The sequence below is a fragment of the Polistes fuscatus genome, unplaced genomic scaffold (assembly GCF_010416935.1).
Source record: "Polistes fuscatus isolate 324 unplaced genomic scaffold, CU_Pfus_HIC Scaffold3, whole genome shotgun sequence".
In the NCBI taxonomy this organism is placed as follows: Eukaryota; Metazoa; Arthropoda; class Insecta; order Hymenoptera; family Vespidae; genus Polistes; species Polistes fuscatus.
The window spans coordinates 10,532,318-10,556,804 of record NW_025113107.1 but is presented as its reverse complement, the minus strand read 5'-3'; the positions used below and the strand labels follow the sequence as shown (position 1 = coordinate 10,556,804).

General features: G+C 29.4%; 1 protein-coding gene and 2 long non-coding RNA genes across 4 annotated transcripts in view; all 3 read left to right on the top strand.

The window, feature by feature from the left end:
• Positions 1–24,487, top strand: part of LOC122519961 (ral guanine nucleotide dissociation stimulator) — a 37,610-nt gene that overhangs the window by 614 nt on the left and 12,509 nt on the right. Inside the window, exon 1 of one of the 2 annotated variants that reach the window (XM_043639813.1) lies at positions 21,133–21,379. The exons of the other annotated variant lie outside the window; for it this stretch is intronic. Coding sequence (XP_043495748.1) covers positions 21,218–21,379 — 162 coding nt within the window. The 5' untranslated portion in view covers positions 21,133–21,217. Of the gene's footprint in view, positions 1–21,132; positions 21,380–24,487 lie in introns of those variants that run through there. 2 annotated transcript variants of the gene reach the window in all.
• LOC122519970 lies at positions 2,118–3,117 on the top strand. The gene is made up of 2 exons (XR_006304414.1): positions 2,118–2,283; positions 2,385–3,117. It is a non-coding gene; the product is annotated as an uncharacterized LOC122519970 (long non-coding RNA).
• Positions 9,190–21,131, top strand: LOC122519969. Its single transcript, XR_006304413.1, has 2 exons — positions 9,190–10,609; positions 20,852–21,131. It is a non-coding gene; the product is annotated as an uncharacterized LOC122519969 (long non-coding RNA).

The window sequence follows — 24,487 nt, the reverse complement described above, 5'->3', positions numbered from 1 at the left end:
TTATCGCTCGGATTGCTGCATTCAGTATTATGTGTGCATTATATTATACATGTGTACTTTTGAATGCACCTGGTCAAACGTCTAATTACGAATTTATATACATATTTATGTATATAAATATAAGATCCCTAATGAAACATCGTAGGTCATCCCTTGATCGTATCTTTCATTATTATTATTATTATTATTATTATTATTATTATTATTATTATTGTTGTTGTTAACAATCGTTACGATATTTGAAATTTAAGAATTGCTCAACATACGATACAATTTTTTTTCGATATTATTGTTAATTTTTATTTGTTATTAATTTAATTAAAGGTTTATTTTTTGTATACGAGAGGAAGGACCGTAAAATGTGGGGAGGGGGGTGTATGGGCGCCATATTTATTTTAGCGGGAAATCGCGAAATGCGATAGATACATTTGAATCGTTATTTCTCTTCCGGTATGTCTTTATACGAGATTGTATGACGTATATACTCGAGCAGGCGCTTTCACCTAAAAGCGAAACGTTAACGATGTTGCGTCCTTTCTTCTTATGACCCTTTCGTGAAAGTAAAATCATTTCAATGGTGGCAAATTTGCACGTTATTAATGTTTTCGTATTCAAGAAGTTTTGCAAATTTGTTTTTTTTTCATACATTAATTATAATAATCATAATAATTTACATTGCAGTTCATTAGGAAATGTATTTATTTGTATATAAATTTAAAATATATACATACAAAAATTCATATTTGCAATAACGTTTGTCAATATATAATCTACACCAGGGTTTCTCAAAATTTTCCACTTGACGACCCTCTTTACCTGAGCAAATATTTTCGCAACTCTTACTGACACGAGATAGAATACATACTATTTTCTCTTTCACTATCCTAAACTCATAGATATATTATACTTGTAATACTACCAAACTCGTTTTAAATTATTTTTCTGTCGTTGCGCATTCTGGAATTTTTTAATTTTGTTAACATTTTTCTGACCCTTAAATTTAGTTATACTATCCCATATGGGGTCATGATCCACAATTTGAGAAGCCCTGGTCTACAGGATAAAATTCTACGTAATAACGTAACACGTGGTTAAAGTCACGTTAGTTTTCGATCATTCATCGAATGAAATTTTTATTTTCTCATTATAAAAGAATATCAAAACATATCGAACGACAATTCACATTTTCTTTTTTTATACTTTGAACATCGATATTTCTTACAATTAGTATACGCATACATATTATCATGCTCCATATGCGTATATACACACCCACACGCAAGCCCGTATACACAAGCACGCGTGTATACGTGTATACGTGTATACTTATGAGCATATTTATTTCTATCGCAAATATTTGAAGATTCATAGAACGACGAGTTCATATTTACGATTCCAATTTGTGACCAAACGAGCAAGTTGATGTTTCTTTCAGTTAGAAATTTAAATTCATAGTAGAATCGTATAAAACATATATACGTATAAACGTTAATCGTATTTCATTGGATGTCTTTTTAATTTTCATTCTACCAGTCGATTCTTTTTTTTTTTATTTTTTATTGCTATTCCAGTCACAGTCCGAATTTGGAGGGTCGTACGCGTTCAACGACATCAACGAGTCAATGAAACCTTGCGAGTTAAGGTAGTAAGTTCGATATTATGACACAATTTTGCTATATTTATATGCTCGTTAATTTTATCGAACACTTCCTTTTTTTCTATTTTTTTTTTTTAACCAGTCCTCTCGTTTCTATAGAATCTTTCAACGGAAGTACGATTTTTTTTTTATAATTTATGTACATATAAATATAAGTATGTTCGTAATTATAAGTTTGATCTTATATTACTACTTTCAATTTTATAATATTACTCGTTAGTTTATTTACATAGATTCATGGATCCATGGATCGATTATCACATCCTTTTTTTCTTTAAATTAGTTAAAATTAATTTGTAAGAATATTAATTAATAAATATACTGTTTTCAATATTATTTTATTACGATTCTAATTTGTAATCAAACAAGATTACTTTTGTTAGATGTTTATAAATTTATATTTTGTGTAGAATTGTTTATTAATAAAAAAAATATTATTTAAACAAAATTTTGATTTATATTTCCCAGTTAAAAATATTTATGTAATTTGTTTTTATTTACTATTTATTTTATTTTATAATAAATATATGATTTAAGGCCGTGGTTTTCAACACTTGAAGGAACACGTCTCATAGAGAGGCAATTTGATTTTTAAAGGGAAGCAATTCGAGAATGAGTTATTAATAGTAAATATTTTGCTTCGAACTTTCGTTTTTTCCTTTTTTTTTTTTTTCATAGATGCCATGTTCTTTGGAAGTTTGTTTAAACCAATTTTATGGTCTTTTAGGCTTCCTCCACGTAAATAGAAGTTCACTTTTTGAATAAGAAGAATTATGTGTCAAAGGAGTTGGGGACATCAGAATTTTAGAGATGCTTAAGTAGGTCATGGTTAAAATAGGAACCATCGATATAATGGATAATAATTTTAGAAATTGATTTTCGTACAACTTATCTTCGCTTTGAAATGAAAGTGAACGCAATAGTAGTACTATTTGTAAGTTACTTTGTAGTCAATCGAGACTCACCGAGTGTAGTTTATATTTTATGTTAGGCACATAGTTTAGTAATCTCGACGTCAAGGCGAAGCAAACATTTAGGGACACTTGGAAAGCATTACTTCTATTTCGTATGAACAAACGAAAATATATTATTCGATTTAAAAGGAGACACAACATATTTTTATATATATGCATTATATATATATTTTCTTTTTAAACGTAACTTGAATATTTTTATTTACGTGGAACAAATCAAAGCACCGCGCTCTTACATTTGATATTAATTATTAAAATGATAAATTGAAAAAAATTGTTGTTTAATTTTAATTATTTATTTAATTACAAGTAACATAAAAACATCGCGTTTATTGGGAAAGGTAGGCAGGGGTAAAGCATTTATGAGAATGCAAAGTAATACGTGTCAAGTCTAACGAGGCGCGTCAGGTCTCGTCTTGTTGTGGAATGCAGAAGGTTGTGTGTGAGAGAAAGAAAGAAAGAGAGAAAAGAGAGAGGGTTAGAGAAGACGAGAGAAAAAAAAAGTCAATGTAACGCATTCGAAATGCAAGCTTACAAAAGAAAACAGAATACCCGTCATACTTTTTGTTTACATAGATTTATGTTTATTTTGGATTATCGTTTGAATGTAATTCCTATAAAAAAATAAATATTTCTCTTTATTATAACAGAAACAAAATTAAGATTATAAATTTCTGTGCTATTATTGAAATAAAAAAAAAGAAAAAACAAATGTATCATAGCTTTGAATAAGAGGCGAAGGAAATTTATATTAAAATCTAAAATGTCTAACAATAAGTATCGATCGAACGTTTAGATAGAAAAACTGAAACAAATTCTAAAAGTAGAAGTTATTGCTTTGACTTATTATATATAGGAGAGGCCGTTCCAATCGAGAGGACAACCTCGAGGACTCGATTGGTCGTATCGATTTCAGAAATAGTGACACGTAAAAAATCGGTGACCGCGTCCTGTCTCGAACAGACAACGTAGTAGATATACTTACTTTCACGTTTTCAGTACTGTTCGAACTTATACGAAGAAAAAGAGAGATAAAGTAAGATAGACAGAAAGACAGAGAGAGAGAGAGAGAATAAATATCGAAGAAAACTCTTTCATTTCTGCTGCGTTTGCACTCGATTCCGAATGGACATCCGACTTTCTCACGATCGAGTTACCTCCCCGTGGGAAGATTGATTCGTGCGAAACGTGTGCACATTTTCTTCTCCTTTCCTCTTCGGCGGGTCTCAGGATACGTTTTACTCGATCTTACTCGACTACTCTTCGTTGCATCGTTTTATAACGGGTGTTACAAGAACGCTTACAAACGGGATACCGATCGTTCACGAAGAACCGTTTTTGGAACTGTAACGTTAGACCTATCGATCGTTTGTCGTTACTTTTTTATCTTTCTATCATTCCATCTCTTTGTATCATTTATTTTAGAAATTATTCAATTCTGTCGATAAAAATACCACTTATGTGATATAACCTATATCAAATTAATTATCCAATTATTAACTTAATACTAAACGTACAATTACCGTTGAAATAACTGGTTTTACAACTTAAAATTAAATTTCTTTATTCAATATTATTGCTTTTCTTCATTGTAATTTATGTCAATAATAATTATATATATATATAGTTTTATTAATTATTAAAAATTTTTTTAGCCAATACCAGATTAATTATTTTATCTGTATTCAATAATAAAAAATATAAGTTTTGTTAAGGACCGGTTATTTGGTCGGATTACATAAATTATCGGTAAGTTTAGGGTCAAACTTTATTAATTAATATTTCTTTTACGCCAAAAAAAAAATTGTTGTCTCTAATTTTACGAACATATTCCTGGAATGGTGAATAATTAAATTAGCACACACCTTAAAGTTTGAAATTTAACATAAAAACGATCAATTTGTATTTTTCCTAAGTTTAGATTGATGGATCGATAAATTATAAACCTTTCGGAAGTTATTGTTTTGTTGTTGAGGCAATGTCAATCAGTTTCCATGATTGATCATTTTCTCGATAGAATAATAACGTAATCGTTTCTATAGATATATTTCTAAGAGATTATTAGAGCATATCGGTAATATCTACTTCGTGAAACGTTTAAATTGAAAATAGCGACACCATATCTAGTCGTTGTTAGAATGTTTTAAATGATGAATTGGCAAATTCATGCCGTTTCGTAACGGAATCTGGAAAGTTGATTAGAGAAAACGGAAATTTCATTTACCGTACGATTCATATTTCTCCTTCGTCTCATAATTGGACCAGGTTATGTAGAAAACTATTAATAACTTTTAATAACTGAATAAATTTCATTTGAAGATTTTGTTTTTTTTTATTTATTTGTTTTGTTTAAAGAACGTTTTATTTTGTTTGGTGCACTGGAATTTTAATTCTTGTGTGTGTATGTTGTTTTTAGAAAATTATTTATAATATTTTTCAAAATGACTTATCTATTAACGAACACTATAATTGACATTATATTATTTGATATTTTTAATAATTGTATAAATTTACATTAAAGTTCTTCCATAGGTTTGATAAAATAAGAGTCACAAATTGTAGAGTTCTTATTCTGTTTAAATAATTTTTTGTTATTCCGTGAAAGTTGATAGGTTTCTGCATAATTCGGCCCAATGGCCATTTGTTAACGTCGAGCCTGAACTTAAAATATACATTATGATATTCGATTATTTTCGTTAATGTTTTTCTTAGAAATACTTAACGATATTTTCTTCCTTATTCGAACAAGTTAAGCTGAAACTTACTGATTGTCGATTTGACCAGTTTGAACCGATTAACTGTTTCGACGAATACGACCTTGTCTGTAATAATCTCACATCTTCTTGTTTTTCTTCCAAAGACTCGTACGTATTTGCGTGGAAAAGCATGTAGAACCTCAAGGCTATTCCGATTTGTCTTTGTCGAGAACAGAAAGGACAAGAGCAATTTTGTGGAATCGAGTTACGTGAATAAATTATGAATTATCATTTGACGTTAGTAATGTTTGAAATTATACATTAGATTGGTTTTAGATTGTTTTGCATTTGACGAGTGCATCCTTTAGTTCGACTTTAAATAAATAACAAAAAAGATAACAAAATTTATTATCGATCCGCAATTTGTGTTTATTGGTCATTTTCGCGCCACTTTTTAAAGGTTTCGCAAAATGACGTGTACGTTAACGAGCGATGACTTTGAAATATTTAATTAAATCGTTAATAAATGTACGAGTAAATAATCCTAATACTTGTTAAATATGGTGGGTCATAGTGACTCATAGAAGATACCTACGCAAATAGAAGAGAGAATCATGCTACTAATAGTGTTCTTATCTGAAGGATTATTTTTTTCTTTGCCTTGGACAACAAATTCGCTATAAAATCGTTTTAGTCCGTGGGTTTGACGCCTTCGCTTTTAGCAGGTATATCCAATAAGATTCTCTTTCGGAAATGGGGAGGGAACGTATGAATGTAGGAAAAAGTTAGGCGAATCGAGCTCAAGGTCGAACGAATAGTAAGGGAACATGATACTCGTGAACGGGCGATTAACGCATGCTTCTCTTAATTGCCATTGTAAATTATCTTCAATTCGATTTAAATTTGTAGGATCTAAAAGTAAAACTTGTTCGGTCAAGATCATGTGATTTTTTGTTGTTTCAAAGAAAAAAAGAATTACAATAAAGAGGGTAAAAAACCTGTCTAGTCTTATAGCGACATTGGGATAACAGGAACTTTGCCCATTTTTATTTCAGTCTATTTAAAATAATATTGTAAATAATATTTCTCATAAAAATTATTCTAAATAAGTTTATAATATATGAAAATTTTCTTTTTCCTAACAAAAATATTCGAATCTCGATCGAGCATATTGAACCCTTGCTTGTTATAGGTTTCGTTTGACAAATAGACGAGGTCTAAAATAAGAGAATCACTGTTTAAAAAAAGAAAAAGGTGCGTTTCGTAGGAGCTTATAACTTGTTTATTCTCACGAGAAAGTGGAGAAAATGTTCCCAAGCAATGGGGAGAAGGCACGTACGTAAGGCTGACAGTAAGGATCTAATCTTCATTTTCCCTTCTATTCTCGTCCTTGTAAGAATAATTTACGTTCCTCCAAATCTAGTTCTTCTTCTCTCGTCTCGGTTTCCTCGGTCGTTGACTTTATGGCTATGGGCTACGGCTACGGGTTCGTCTTGCGGTTGATTTTACGTTTGCAATGCTATCGTTTAAATTAATAGTTGTCTCGCAAATTCTTTCGTCGTGCTATCTCTTCAAAATATGTTCCAACGACGAACTCGACGAGAAGCAGAAGGAGGAGGAGGAGGAGGAGGAGGTGGCGGTGGAGTTGGTTGTTGTTTTATTAAGGCAAGATTTATTCGAAGATATGCAGAGAATAGGTTAGAAAGCCGATTTGTGTTAGCAGACGGGTTATAACCGGATGAATAATATAAAATGTTCGAAGCAGTATACTACAGAAGATCACGATTAGGTCAACGAACTCTAGTACGTTGCCTAAGGCTAAAATTTTATCATAGTCCAGCCGAGACGTGGTGGATCACAGACAGAGAGGGTCCAGATATAGAAACGTGTATCGTATATATATGTATATGTGATATATATATACGCATGAGGATTCGTGCGAAAGCAAAGAAGGACCCTAACTACGATTAATGTAAGCCAAGACATAATTATACGCACGCGCACTTTGCGGTTTCAAAAATGACCGGTCTTACTGTAAACCTTTCCCAGTGGTGCTCAATCTAACGTTTATTATTTGTTACCTAGTTTTACTTTACATTTCTTGTTGGACACGAACTACTTTTTATTATTCTTTATTTTTTATTCGTTTAAACTTGGTGAATCATTTTCAGTGACAAAAGTTCAATTACATATACATACATATTTATCTAAACTTGTTATCGCGCACGGTCTCATACCATTATATTCTTTTATCTTAAGTTAGTTGGTTTCTTTTAGGAAGTGCAACGTTACGAGTAATGACGTAAGAAGTAGCCCATTCTATCGGTGAATTACGTCACAACTCACATACGTCATCGATTTTAACGTTCTGGAATCTCTTCGTTAGCTATTTAAATGCTTATCTATAAGTACAACATGCATTTATGTATGTATGTACTTATACGTAAATTTCAACGTAGACGTCATTCTAAATAATAAGGATGGTAACATTTGTGCAGTCGCTTTCTCTCTCTCCCTCTCTCTCTTTTGCGATCAAGTATCGATTAGCATTATCGTTTACGACAATAGTTTTCGATGATTTATTTAAACGTATTTTCAAGCAATTTTTTTAATCCAACGAATTTTCTTTTCCTTCTTTACTTTAAATATTTTATATAATAAAAATTGTATATCTCTCTATCGTTCTTCTGCGTTAAAAATTTCTCATTTCCTTTATTTCTATAGAAAAACTTTCCTTATATCAAAATTGCACGAATTCTGTTTCTCCTCGGTTTATAAATATAATACAAGTTTTAGAAATTAATCATATTGGGAAAATGAAATGGTAAATTCATAAGAATCAAATGATAAATAGTATATGTAGTTGGATGTGTATAATAAATGAAGGGTTCGTATACAAATAGAGAGAGAGAAGATATTTTAGTCTGAAAGCTTTGAATAGACCAAAAGATCATGGCACCCTTCGTACATCGAGACGACTTCTTGTTCTCTCGAGTCTGAAGGGATGAGGGTGGTCGAGTTCGACGACTCAACGTTTTATTGGGAAGGGTATGCAATAACACGAGGGTAAACTGTCGTCTGGTCTGTATTCTGTCACAGACGAGACAGAATATACTTCGCTAAATTAATTTTCGATTTCCATATTGATCGTAAATGAGAGCAGGTTTCTTTTTTCTCTGTCTTGCTTGTGTATTTTTTTTTTATTCGTATGAAACGCTTTCGCTTTGATGATTAACAAGAGGATGCAAATATCCGAAGTCGATGAAATTTTTTCCACTATTTTTTTCTTTTTTTATATTTTTCTTCAAAGTATGTTGCAACGATGCGACTTACTGTAAAATGCAAATTAGATGCGGTTAATATATTGCGCGAGAAGTGTTCGAGGGAAGTCCGGAAAAACAAATACGCTGGGTATGACAGACTAAATGGAAAATGAAATAAAATGCGAAAGATAAGACGATACTTATTGGTGACTCACGTTCTGTGACAAAGAAAACATCGTTTATGTTTCTTGTTTTCCTTCTTACAGTTTTTTAATTAGCGATATAGTCCAAAATTACATTCGATATCATTATTATTATTAATATAAAAGCTTTTTAATCTGAGTGGGCTTATAATTGTTCAATTATTCGCGCTATTTTTGTACGATTCAGATGAAATTAAATTTGCGGAAATATCAGCTATAATACGGATCAATTATATAAAATTTCATTTGGGTTGGATAAAAATAATAAGAGTTTTAAAAAAACTTATTAAAACATAGATTGAAACTTTTATATTAATAACATTATGTAAAATTCAAAATACTTTTTTGGATTTATGATTTTCCTATAATTACAATTTACTTTTGTTTTAGTTATAACGTTATTTTAGATGGAAATAAATATATTAGTAGAAATATAAAGACTTTTCGTTACGTGACTGTAAATATCAACTATAAGTGAGTTATTTAATATCATATGCTGTATTGTTTAATACCATTGACGCAAGCATTGGTTATCGAAATGTGTATATTCGTTAGAAATAAATTTTAATTCTCGAATTTTCCAGGCGGCGTTTTGCTAAACGTTTACGTCACATCGGATTTATGAATGAGTCAAATTGATTAGATACGTTACGTATTATTGTATATTGTAAAATGAGCGATAAGGAAAATCCTAAAAAATTGTTTACTCAGGAGTTTGACTTTACCAATAGAGCAGGAGACAATTGTGTCGGTAATAACGAACATTGATATTATCGATGTTAAAGCAGTGCCGTATATAGTTAAAACATTCAAAGGTTACACGATCTTATGCTTTAATAATCAAAAACGAAATGTAGGATATTAATCACGTATCTGATCTAGAATACTCAATAGGTTAATACAAAAATTATTATGCTTTTTATTTCGACCAATTTCTGTTGCTTTACGTTTCACAGTTTAAAATCGGGAGTTTGCTTTTATTTCGTAATTAATTAAATGATTTAAATTCGATAATATTGAGTAATAATAACAATATAATATAAGCAAAAATCAGTAAAATCACACACACAATTTCATCTTTTTTAAATTATATACCACATAACTATAATTAAAAGACAATTAATAAAAATTGGCGCAAAATTTAAATTATAAAAACTCCAATGATTCGTTCATAAATATAATCGTTTGCTTTAATTCTCGTATAAAATTGATTATAATTGACAACAAAAAAAAGAGAAGAATCTTACGTGTGAGAAAATAATTTCTATAAACAAAACAAAAGGAGAGGGGAATAAAGAAAATGAGTAAAATCCGGTGTGTAAGTTACGAGTAATATACGGAAAGTGGTCGACGGTGTGAACGCGGTCGATCGGCTCATACTTGTGACTCGTGGGTTCAACTCGGATTCTTTCGGGTTGTTTCGGTAATGTTCGACTCCCTCCAGCTTGGTGATCTCGTCAGCCGGCGGCGTCAGTCGTTGCCGCGACATCGCGTCGTGTACATTGTTGTTGATATTAGTTTTGAATAACGATCGACTCTCTGATTGCATGCTTTCGATTCGATCTTTTAAATTTTATATATTATCTGATTTTTTGATATTATTCATCATTTTTAAATGTACGTAATTATACGCGTCGATTTAAGAAAAAACAACAGTGAAGTGTGTACTTTTAAGTGAAGACAAATCATCGTTAAAAAGGAGTTTGACCGATGACGCTAAAAGCTTAGCGTCTTTTTCGATCTTTCTATCCTTCTCTCTCCCTTTCTTCTGAGATATAAGGGAGAGAGAGACTTGAAGAGAATTGGATTGTAAAAGGTAGAGGAACCGGTTAACATCTGGCGATCGTTTCTTCGATGGAGATTTAACGTGTTGAAACACACTAGGTTATTGTATTAAATTAATTAATTTTCTTTTTCTTCTTTTTTAATCTTATCTTTAACATATAAACATTGCTTCGTAATATATTATTCATTGATAAAGCATGGGTGAAAAGATTGTTCGTGGAAAAATATTAAATTTCTAATAGTTTTCATCGTTCTATATTTCGTTAAGATTTCTGATCGATAAGAGTCTTTTTTTTTATTCTTTTTTTGAAAACACGTCCTTTAGTTTGGAACTTTTTCTATTGCGTGTAAAAGATCTTCAACGATATGTTTGCATTCGACTTTCGTGTTATTAGATTTTCACAGTAAATAGGATTTGGATTAGGATTAAAGAGTTAGGTCATCGATAGATAAAACTTTTTAAGTGGAATCGAGTGATCGTTATGAATTTTATACTGTCTAAAATCAATTTGCTTAACTTATCATTTTTCAATGTTACCGTGTATTTCCGGGTATATATGTATTCGTGTATTTTATTTTTTAACTAAATTTATAATTATTTATATATATATATGTGTATATGTATATCACGCATCGTAAAAAAACGAAAACATATTGAATTGATTTAAGAAGAATAAGGGTCGTCCCAAAAGCTTTTTTTTTTCATAGCAATTTTATATGCACAATAATATTTATTTCATTTTATTTTATTTTATTGAATAATATTACGGGGTGAGTTAAAAAATTGTGAGGTTAACATAGAAATAATTGTTTCCTTAAGACTCAAAATTTCAACCCCATCTTCCTATGCATCAAGTATAAAAATAATAGATGATAATTGATTATATATTATTGTAAATAACATAACAAAAAATATTGTGCATGTAAAACTTTCTAAAAAAAAAATAATAATACTTTCTGGATGATCTAATAATATCGAAAAATTTTAATTACTAAAAATTTAAACGGATGGGTATAACATATGAAAGAGAAAATTAGAATCTAACGTAACATTGCATATGTGACTACCCAGAAATTCTCTCGATAACATTTGTATTATTCTATAGAATATATATGCTTTGAAACGTGCACGTGTTCCCCGAAGCGGTCAGTTTCACTCTGATCTTTCTACGATAATGTTACACGAGACCTGGCGCACGTGTTTTCGCAAAACGCTTCATTGCTTTTTAGAAATACCTTTGTAAAAAGGATTCGTGTTTATCACGTGCCAATTCGTATAGGCTACAATAAGCCTTTGGCAATATTTTGTTCGATCGACTATCACATTTCTATTTATGTTAATGTTAATAATATATATAATTATATAGTAATTATATAATTTAACACACGAACACTTTGGAAATGCATCAATTTTTATTTTGTACAATTTTTATTCAGTTTTTTTTGTAGTATTTTTATTTACTTTTTTTTTCATTGCGTTGAAATTGTAATCATTTTTATTTATTTTATTATTAATTAATTTATTTATTTTGTACAATTTCTATTGAGTTCATATTGCGTTGAAATTGTAATCATTTTTATTTATTTTTTTATTCATTAATTTATTTATTTTGTACAATTTCTATTGAGTTCATATTGTGTTGAAATTGTAATCATTTTTATTTATTTGTTTATTTTATATAATAGTTATTTAGTTCATATAATATTGAAATTTTAATCTGTTTATTTTTTCATTTTCGTGATTTGAATCTTAGAATCTTTTGTTATATTCGGTTTATTGATAAACTTTGAGATGCCATAACTCGATAAAATATCGACGAAAGGATACACAATAGGAGGTTCTCGAATTTCTATTGATAATCTCTACTAGGTCTAACTTTTGTTAGTCCTCCAGTGTCGAATTCCATTTCAAGAAATTGTAATGATTTCTAGATCACAAGAATAACGCTTTTTATAAAATATCTGTGACGTATATTAAATTTTTCTTTCCCCTATTATATACAAAATAATATTTGAAGAGCTTACCCAATTCCAATTTCGTTTATTCATTATTTAATTATTATTTTTTAAAGTAAAAGAAAAGAAAGATCTTACGTTACACATTAAATATTTTCCTCGTTATATACAAATTAATTTGTTAAGACTTACAAATCTCAATCTCTTTATATTCAAAATTCATTAATAATTTATAGAAAAAAGTAATAAAATAAAATATATGTTAGATAAATTTGATTCGAATGTATCTCAACACGTTATCTAATTAGTTAAACGATTTTCGAGTTTACTTGTTACATGTATACATGTAGATAGGACTTGTAAGAGAGCAAAAGTCGAACAATATCTTCGAACAGGCCTTAGCCTATTTATTGATTATAACAGTGTTATACGGATCATTAGTTGAGTTGACCAGCGTTGTTGTCGTACACCTTGTGATTTTGATTATTTCTTCAGACTCATTTTCTTTCTCGAGAGAAGGACACCTGTCCTCATAAACATACATAAATAAAACGAGGACAAGCGTACAATTGCATAGCAGCAACATTATCTTTTCTTTTCTTTTTTTTTCTTTTCTTTTTTTTTTCTTTCTTTATTTTTAATACATAGGAATTTAGGTTTATACCTAGAACATAGTTCGCGTATAATATATAGTTCACGTATAGTTCATGTATAGATTAGAAAAGTTAGTCGAGCAAGACGTGTGTTTAGTGCGTCGACATCGAAGCATATGTTAGCACTTAATTGATACTCCTTAGAATAACTTTGAGACTAGATCCAAGAAGAGTATGGTATGCTGCCAGGATGAGGTCACAAATTTTTTGTAATTTCGGAAGAAACCAAAAAAGAACAATTGGTTTTTTTTGGATCCGTTAATCAATACAGCAGGTCGACATTCTCGATGAAAAAAAAAAGATTATTTACCCGTGCATATAGTAGGAAAATTATTTATTTGAATTTTCTAATTCTTAAGAAAGTACTAATCTATTATTACTAATTGTTCTATATGTGTATGGGTGGGTTGCACAGTCTTCGCTTTAACATGGAAGTAATTTTTTTGTTATCGTTATTTTGTTAAAGTATATAATTTTATTTAAAAAGAAAGAAAATAATAATTTTCTATAAATGCATAAATATTACGGAGATATTTAAATGTTTCAATATTAATTTCTCATCCTGTATGTATACACGTGGTATATATGAGTGGTTATAGTAATTGAATTGTAAAAAATAGATTTTTTTGGATTTGATGAGATGATTTTGATAATACATTATGCATATTACGTAGATATTTTTACGCGAATAACGCATGAATAGTTTGATTAGGTCTGACAAAGGGTTGGACAGAGTTTTTGGACGAATTCCATAATCTCGGCTTATTTTCTGGCTCATATATTTAAAAGATTATACGCATTTCGGTAAAGATAATTTATTAGAGTATACTTTGTTGTAAATGTTGGCGCAACGCACGGTTCATTAAATTTTTTTAAGTGATTAGGGTTGAAAAACGAGCTAAGATAGAGTATACGATAAGAATGGCAAAATAAAAACGGATGAAAGAGAATCATGTTTTGTAAACCAGTTAGAGATAAAGAGAAAGAAATTTGAAGAAAATACCTGTAGATTTTCAAGGTCGGAATGTTTTTCTGAACCAGTATGCTAATAACGAGAAGAAGAAGAAGGTATCTTCTTACTTTCTTTCTTTCGACTTTTACTTTTTCAGTTCTCTTTGTTATGCTTTTAATTTTTTCCCATTGTTTTTTAATCCAAGTAAACAATCGGCTTGAAGTTCGTGGCAAGTTATTTGTACGTTAAGAATATGTCCTTTTTTTATGTCACATTTCTTCCGAATACCCATTCGAATCATTCTAACTTCGTCTCATATTGTTTAGAAAAAGAAAGAAAAATATGTGAATGTAAAAAGGTAAGACAAATTTTTTTTATTTTAAAATTGTTAATTCGTTAGATCGTTTCAGAGAAATGTAAATATCGGAGTAAAAAAAAATTTCTTTTAACTTCGTTCTATTCGTTGATAATAAAATAACGTTTTATTTTATAATTTAGCATTGTCCCATCTTGCTATTGTTTCGTGGAATGAAATAATAAAAATTAATAGAAAAGAGAACCGGAAAAAAAAGAAAGAAAGAAATATTTTTTTCTGCGTCGAAAAAGAAAAAGAAAAACGGAAAATTATATTTAATTAAAAGGATGTTGCTAACTTCAACGAAGACCCGAGAGTAAGCATGAAAAAAATGAATATTAAGTAGAATGTTTTGATTAATTTGACACGCGTCAACGAAGCATAATTTTCATTACTACGACACACACAATACACACACACACACATATACTTATATTCACGTGCATACACATATACAAAAGATTATGGTACGCTCGAAGAAAGTTGCTTGTTGTGTGAACGACATGGCGACATGAAAGAGAGAAATTGTTAGGGAGGGATAAAAACACAGAAGAGGGTTGCCATTAGACGGTAGACTCTCTCGGCAGAGAGAAACACGTTCGTGCAAAAATCTTGCGAACTTCTCTCTCTCTGTCTCTGTCTGTCTGTCTGTCTGTCTCTCTTTTTCTCTTTCTCTTTTTCTTTCTCTCTGCCCTCGTTTCTTTCCAGGGAAAATTATTTCTTTCGCGAACCGTGCGAGATTACGAAAATTTTCCGCTCCTTTTTCGACCTGCAACACGCTCTAGTTTCTTTTTTTTTTTTTTTATTTATTCTTCTCCCCCCTACCTTTTTATAATTTAGAGATGCATAAAAAAAAATAGGAAATTAATCTGACAAGTGAAGATTAAACGAGATAGTTGGAAATTAGATGATAAGAAAAATATCCGAAGTTTGAAATTTCTAATCTTGGTTTGGTAATATTTTATTCAAGAAAATATAGGTATGTATGTATTTATAGTTTTCTTCATCTCCATTTCTTTATTACCAAGTATTATGAATTAAAAACGAATGTAACGAAAAATATGAAATAAATTACAAATGTGATGATAGAAAAAGAAAATTTAATAGTAAAGAAATGTTTAAATATATATATATTTTTTTTAATAATAAAAATAAAAATATAAAGTTTAATTTTTTTTACTTTGACCAGGTTATTTTCAAGAAAAAATAATATTTAAATTATTTATTTATTTTTTTTTCTTTTTTTTTTTCCCATATAAGTATATATGAGCCGTTTATTTTGAAATTGGCCTAACTCCATTTTTCATTTTTTTCCGGTTACCCACGGTAACATGTACAGCTTCAAATTATCTATCAATAAAGCATTTAAGATTTTTTATATTCCGAGTAAATACGGTAATTCTGGACACATAAGTTTTCAGAGTTAGTTGAATCACTGAACCGTTTATTTTGAAAGTGGCCTAACTCCAGGACTAACTCCTAACTATTAGGAGTAGAGATTTTGGTGTGGTAGAAATGGCATTAAAAAAAAATAATTTACTGTTTGTCCCCCGAAAGTATTACAATATTATCAAAAAGTGTCGGAAAGGTAATAACTTTATTGTACATGAAATGAGACAAGAAGATTTTGTATGAACAAAATTATTAGAAGACGCAATTTTTAAAAGGGTAAAGAATTCTAACGGAGAACCAATAAACTGGTTAAAAATATGTTGGATGCGTTTTGTCAAAAATGAATAAGATTTTCTATAAGACATCAATGAATGAGAACGAAAATTTGAAAGTCCTGAATTTAATACCACGTCGGGGTAGACCAAGAAAGTTCGAAAATATTGTATTGACACCTCTGTATAAAAATATAAGACAAATTACAACCGCAAAATTCAAGGACATAATTGACTTATTACGATATATACCACCGGAACATCATGATTTCTTTAAATCCCTTTCACATACACAAAATGTAGATGAGTAGAAAATTGTTTTGTAATTTATGTTTGTAAAAAATATTTTGAATCGCATAATTTATGTTTTTAAAGTGTTATAAAGATATGTAAAATAAAATAAGTATTGTTTTTTCGCAATTTGAAGCATCTTAAATTATGTTGAATGGACTTCGATTCCTTCAAATTTTATAACGAATCTGGTTGTTAATTTTGAAAGTGGCCTTACTCCATTCTTGGTAAGAAAACGCATATTATTCACTTAATAATTGCCATTATTTTAATAGGAACTGTAAATTTAACACCTTTAGATACACTTAAGCAACATAACTCATTGTTATTCTTACGTATATTTTTAATTGCATTGAAACGCAAACCTTTAAATATCTCAATTTAAGGTTATATGGAGTTAGGCCACTTTCAAAATAAACGGCTCATATGCATATGTATAAAAGATCGGTTACATCTGTGGCGTTAGGTATCCAGTATAATATAATAGTACGATAGAATTATCATCATATGAGGAAACGTTAGTCATTCTTCGGCGTTGTATTTATCGTTAGATTTCTAATAAAATTAATATACGTCAGAATAGTGTTGACAGGATGTTGCATCGTTGGAAATCATTTGTACACTTTTTATGAACTTATCATATATATATATGCTACCGGAATAGTAGGAAATCCGACATTGTTAGCAATACCCCGGCATTGTCCTCAATGCAAAGAGTTTTTTGACAAAGTCGGAAATATATTCATATTCTTCACATTTCCTAGAAATTCTTGAGAATGACAAATGAGGAAAAAAGCAGATATAAAATATTTCATTCTAAACCCGCTTATCTTCCGATACGATAAGAAACAAAAGATACAGATTTTTATGGTAATTTTTATGGATATCTGTCTATATACAATATAACCTTCTATTACGTACAGTGGGCCCTACATAATAACACACCAGCATTGACTAAATTTCAATTTATAGAGGAACGCATAGTATAGCGACACGCACAGTCTTAAAAACCCCTTCTATGCTCGCTTTGTGTGTGTGTGTGTGTTTGTGTGTGTGGGAGGGAGTGTATGCTTTGTGTGCCTGTTGCCTGATAATGTATTCTTTTCAATATTGCTTAAGTAGCATTTGGTGTTCTATAGAATGCCTAAGTATTATGTTCAATGTTTAGGAAAAGTCCGTAAAAATTCTTCTGTTTCCAACTTTGTCAAAAGATGCTTTGCATTGAGGACAATGCTGGGGTATTGCTAACATTGCCGGATTTCCTACTATTCCGGTAGCATATATACTATATATTAATAGACGTTTAAATGTGAATACGTATTCTTATCATAGAAAACAATATTTTTCACATAATATGATTAAATTCTAAAGAAGGACATTTTCTACGCCTTACGAGTCAACAATTAAACATTTAACTAATGCATTTTACTTTTATAAATATTTTCTATTTAAATATCAATCCGAATTTATTATTAGATTATCAAAAATATATATTATGTTTTCTCATAAATCATAGTTTTTCTTTCTTTCTATTAGAAATACTTCAAACATATACGCGATAATAGTACACAGGAAACTTTGACAAAAAAAAAAACAGTCGAATGTAATTTATTCAATTACGAGAAAGAATTTTCAACAACAATTTTCCTCTTAAAGGATTCGCGAGGAGTAGGAAAATTTAATAGGGATGTGGGTAGGGGGGATAAGGAGGGGGTAGAGGAGGAGGAGGGGGAAAGTATAGTTTGTTGAACTTTATCCAAAATTATAACGCGCAAGTTCGTCTCGAAAGGTTGCTTTTTTTTTTTTTTTATTTTTTTAATTAATATCGGTTGCTCGTTACCGAGACGAAATTTTAATTGCAGGGGTTCGTTAAGGTCTTCGTGTGTGTTAGTTATTTACGTCCTATTCTCCGTCACTGTTTCTCTCTGTATCTTTTTATCCTTCTCTCTTCTTCTTTTCTGTGACAAGTCGTAACAGGCAGTTCGAGTTTTATCGAAACGAGGCGTAGACGGGCATCGACACTTTTTATCGTGTAGAACTTTTGTTGAATATTTTTTTGCGCTTTATCCAAACCCTATATATATATCGTCAAACGTATTTTCGTTTTCTTACAATTTGATTCACTTTTTATTTTTTCTTTCTCTTTTCTTTTTTCTTATCTCTCGAACGAACATGAGTTCGATCAGTGCGAACCAACGGTGCTAATCTCGTCTTTCTATACGAAAAGTTGGTATTTTCAAATTCAATTCAACGATTTTATTAATATATTCATAAATTTGTATTATCGTTATTTATACTAAAATAATCTTAAGTTATCATAAATTTCCGAAATTCATTAGACCATGAATTATTTCATTAAAATTATAATATAAAGTAGTAGAGAGATAAATCTTACAATTAAATAATTTCGAATTCTTCTTAGTTTCATTTTAATTGACGCTAATGTCGTTGATTATAATGACTTATTAATAAATAACATAGTAGATATGAATTTGATATTTGTAATAAAAAAATTCATTGACATAAATGAATAAAGTAAGATAAATTTCTTTTTGCAGGTCAAGTAGATTCGTGTTTTTTTTCCTCAGCAACAGGTTTTAATGAAAATTGCGTAAATTAACTAATTAAAATGTTAAGTATTCATTTAGTCTTAGAAATTTGGAATTTTTATTAGTTTTTAAACAACACTAACGTCGTCAATTAAAATGACAAATTAAACAATAACTTAGTACATTCATATTTGATATTTCTAAACAAAAATTCATTATCGTAATTAAAAGGAAAGAAAAAAAGAAAAGTTTACGTCGTTTTTTTTTTTAAGCAACAGGTTGTGATCAGGATGGCGTGAATTGATTAATTAAAACGCAAAGTGTTTAGGGGGATGAAAATAACTTTAGGTTTCTCATTAGACAATTCGTGGTGCTTGCTTATATAATAAGTAAAATAATTTATTTTAAATAATAAAACAAAAAGTACTAGCATTTAAATGTAGAATTTTATTGGAGAAAATTAAAAAATTAATTATTTAACCTCACTTGGTAAAATTTAGTATCAATAAATTGTTCCTATCGATCATTTTTCTCGATCTAATTTTGGAAGGATCAACAAAAAAGAAAGTAAAGATACAAAATGTATTTAATTAACGATATACATTGATTAATATTATCGTCAACAAGTTGTCTCCATTTTAATAAATAGTCTTTCTATTTGAACGTCGTATTTTTTAATGATAAACCAATCTAAAAATTGATTAATTTATCGAAAATTGTTTGAGAATAAATTCTACGAATGATTTCAACCGTGTAAATGTTTATTCGAGCGATAAATATGAACGAACATGGAATTCAAATTAAACGAAAGTTTTCACTTAAGAATTTTCCATGAAAATTAATAGGAGGATAGAAAGGAAGGAAAGAAGAAAGGAAGGGAAGCGATTATTTTCGTTAAGATTTTCCACGAGAATAAAGAGTAAATGTTATTTTTTATCGATTCTATTCGATTGTGTTCGAATAATCGATCATTTCTTCGGCGAAAAATTCCAACAATTAATTGAGTTTAAAGAAATAAAATGAACGTTTAATTAGGGAATAAGAAAGAACACACAATAATCTTATCGTCGATGAAAATTTTTAACTTTCCGATATTACTCGTCGAACATCGGAAATCGATATCGCGAATATCGTTTTTATTAACCCTTCTTTGCTACTTGAGTACGATGCGTTCCACGCATCTGAATTTATATCTCGTTGACAAAGGAAAACTATGTATATATGTAACTACATTGATAGTGTATAAAGCTTCTATTTTCTTTATTTAATTAAAAATATCGATTTTTCCAATGTATTGGCTCGTTTGGAAAGTTCCTATCTATTTTTAAACTAACAATTTTAAAATTTCAATACAACTTTGATAGATTGAAAGGTTTCGAGTTTAAAATAGAAACAATTTATTTTTCTTTTTTCACAATTTCTTTTCCACGGAGTGCAAAGTTACCTTTTCATTTTTCGACACGGTGTCCAAAAAAAAACTTTTAGAAAAGAATAAGCACGAAACTTTTCAATCCATCCTCTTATTTATAAACCGGCACTAACTTTTCGTACAAATCGAGAGTTATCGCATATTCCTGATGTTCTTTTTAAATCATTGATTTTTATTTATTTATCTATTTGAACAATAATTCATTATTATATTATTGATCTATTCGTCAAACTCGAACGATGAAAACTAATCCGTATAAAATATAATCGATTCAATCTTTTCGAATACAAAATTCTACGATTAAAAGATAAAAGACAAGAATAGTTTAATGACAATCGAAGAAACGATCGTGTACAGACAAATTAATTACACAATTTGTTTATTCCTCATAATATCAATTACAAACTCGTATACTAATTTACAGATCGTTCGGTGATGAAATACTCGCTCGAGAAGATAAAGATTATCAACAACAAAATTTAGGCCGCGATAACGATGATGATACTTTGAACGTTTGATAATCACTTCCTCCTTACCTTCATCTTTCTCGCTGTTTTTCGAAACGAAGAAAACGAAAAATTTGTTTCGTGAGAGAGAAAGAGAAAGAGGGTGAAGGGGGAGGGGGAGGGGAGAGGCCGTAAATTTAGAGTTGTACGGAAAATGAAATAGGGAAGGGGATAAATTTAACGTGATTAAAAATTGAAGAAAGGTTAATAGAAGAGGAAGAAGGAAGTGGGTGAAGAACGGGGAAGGAGGGGAGGAAGAACGTTCGAGAGATATTTGGACGTGGATGCTGTGGCCCGTGTTGGGGGATGATGGGCTAAGCCCAACGTCGCCCCCACCGGCGACCAGTGTTAAGGGCGTCAACAAACTGGCACCCTTTCTTCTTTGTGCACCCTGCAAGCCGAGCCAAAGGAAGAACCAAAGTTCAACGCAGTGGTACGTGCAGCAGGTAAAGAGACACGCACGAAAGCGCTACTCTTGGTCGTGTTTTTTTATTTATATTTTAATGTTTTTTTTTCTCTCTCTCTTTTTTTTTTCTTCTTATTCTCGATAATATATAATAAGTATTTTCGTTGAATAATTTATTTACTTTTTTGTGTGCGTACAATTTTGATTTATTTCATTATTTATTTTTAATATATTATTTCCTTCGTATTCGTGTTTAGCACATTGTGTATTGTATGTACCTGCATAGATGTCTCTCTTGATATTATTTTAGATTTTTGAAGTTATACTTCTTTTGGCGCGTTGGGGAAAATGTAATGGGAGTGATTTTTTTCCGAGCGTCTGTAAAAACGACACCGTGAAGTTTGTCGGTATTTATGACGCGCGGCAAAACGATTTCAAGTTTACGGCATGAAGTTGTCTTCTCTTTTTTCCATTTTTTCTCAAGTGGGTCACCCATCCAAGTAATAATCGTACTCAGCGCTGCTTTACTTAAATGATCGAATGAGAACTAATGTTGTAACCGCGCCATGACTGTTGACGTGTGAAGTAATTCGATATATCTCTCTTATATTTAGTGTGGACTAATATTTATATTTTGATATGTTTTTTTCTTTCTTTTTTATATATTTAATATATCGATCGATTGAAAATATGTTTCCTTTCTTTTTTTGTTAAATAAATAAATAATAATAATTAGTAGCTTATCTTCTCATACTTCCAATCCTTCCACTTTTTACTTGGTCACGCTATATATATTTATAAAATGAAATAAATAAATAAATGAATAAAAATATAATAATAAAAGAAAAATAATTGGCTTACATTAGCGAATATTATCGATCATCAAGCAGGGAGGAGGAACAGGTTTCTTTATCAACTACATTCTATGTAAAAAGAAAATTAATAATAATATAATAATAATAACATTAATTAAAAAATAAACAAGGAAAATTAAAAAGTAACAAGGAAAATTATTAATGATAATAATAATAATTATTATTATTATTTTTTTAAGTTAATTTTTTGAAGTTATTTTTGAGGTTATTGAGGTTATATTCGTTTTGGTACGCCAAAGAAGTATAACTTCTTACGTGCGTACATAAGTACATACACCAGTTTTTTTTTTTTTTATTCTTTCTTATATATATAATAATAATTATTATTTTTTTTCTTTGAAGTTTTTTTTTGAAGTAATTTTTGAGGTTATTGAGGTTATATTCGTTTTGGTACGGCAAAGAAGTATAACTTCTTACGTGCGTACATAAGTACACACACCAGTTCTTTTTTTATTTATGTTTTATAATTAAATATTGAAATGGAAAGTTCAGTTAATTATTTGTACGATTTTGTCTTTAACATTTTGATATTTATTTTTCTTAAGTAGCGTCTTCTTTTCTTTCTTTCTTTTAATATTATTTTGTTATTATTATTATTATTATTATTTTACTAATTAATTAAGAAATTAATGTTAATTTCATTAAGAATTTATCTTAATCGTTGTCAGCTGTTGATTATTTCGGTCTGATTTCGTGATTTTTATGACTTCTCTGTGTTTCGGTTTACGTGTCTCTCTGTATGTATCGTGCGAATATCGATATTTTTTTTCTTTTTTCCTTCATTTAATGGATTGTTTATTGATAATAAAATGATAGTCGTCGAGAAGTTCGACGAGTATGAATTATTGAATGCAATTACGTCGTTTTCGATAAGATATTACGTAAGAAGGACGGCGCACTTTTTAAACGTCGTGTTAAAAACTTAAAACCTTGATCTGGAATTCTATTCTTTACTTTTCGCTTATTTACATTTGGTGATTCATACGATGATCGAAAAATCGATACGATGATGTATATATGTTTTTTGAAAAGAAGTTTCTCTTCAAGATTTGTGCGTTCTACCGTAAATTAATTCTTTTTCCGTAAATAATTTATCTTTTTTGATAAAAACATTTTTAGAAAAATAATAATAATAATATATATTGACTTATAATATTTATAATAATTTTAAAATTGATATCTAAATAATAAAATTATCCTTTTTTTGACACAATTCTATTTTTTTAATACATAATTTTATACAATCTAAATTGTTGCATATCGCGTAATTAATTACATTGAAAATTAATATACTAAAATATACTATAAAAATAATCTAATGTCGGAAAATATTTTTCCTATCATTTTTTTGCAAGCATTTGTTTATTTTCTTTTCTTTCGATATTATCTAATACATTTTCTGATTAGAATTCATAATTCGTCGAATGATATCATCGGGAAAATTCGAATCGATTTGACGGATACAATGAAAAGATAAAAATCGGGATGATAAGAAAAAAAGTTATAAAAGTAATTTACATTGATTTTTTTCTACAGAATTGTTCATGGAAACTTTGAAAATAATAGATATCATCAATAATAGACATCATCGGATTCTTCCGAAGATCAAATTCTCTTTGTCTAACAATGTTAAATATTTAAATGTATGTGTAATGTTTGTAATGTATGTATGTATATATGCATGTATGTGTACGTAGTAGCTTAAAGTATAGGCGTTTGCAGTGTAATCGAGTAATCAGGGTCACAGTGCCATCGGAACTATATAGTTTGGCTTTAATACTACGCGGAAATGGTAGGGGTTACTATAATAGTAGAAGCTTCGATCGAGTTCACAGTAAATAAGTAGTAAGCATCTCTCTGTTCAATAAAACGAATTATTATTTGTAAGGGAAGGCCACGAAATACAATATAATCCTGGAATTTTCAAATTCAATTGAGATTATTCTCGAGGATGTTGAAGATGTTCAACAAAATCAAATCCCATAATAATAGGCAGTAAAGAAGAAAGGCGGGTAGGGAACAAAACTGATTTCAATTGAAACATTTTAAAATTCAAATCGAGCTTGATTTATTTTTTATTTCATAATAATAATAATATCGAGGTCGATGAGAAAGGGGAAACAAAATTGTATCGATAATATAAGACATCTTTACAACATTATTAAAATCGTAAATTATTATAAATATTGATTTAGCTATAAGTGCGAGTTTTTTTTTGTTATGCAAATTTTTTGTTACTTATAAGTCGTACGTATATTTTAAATATTTTTATT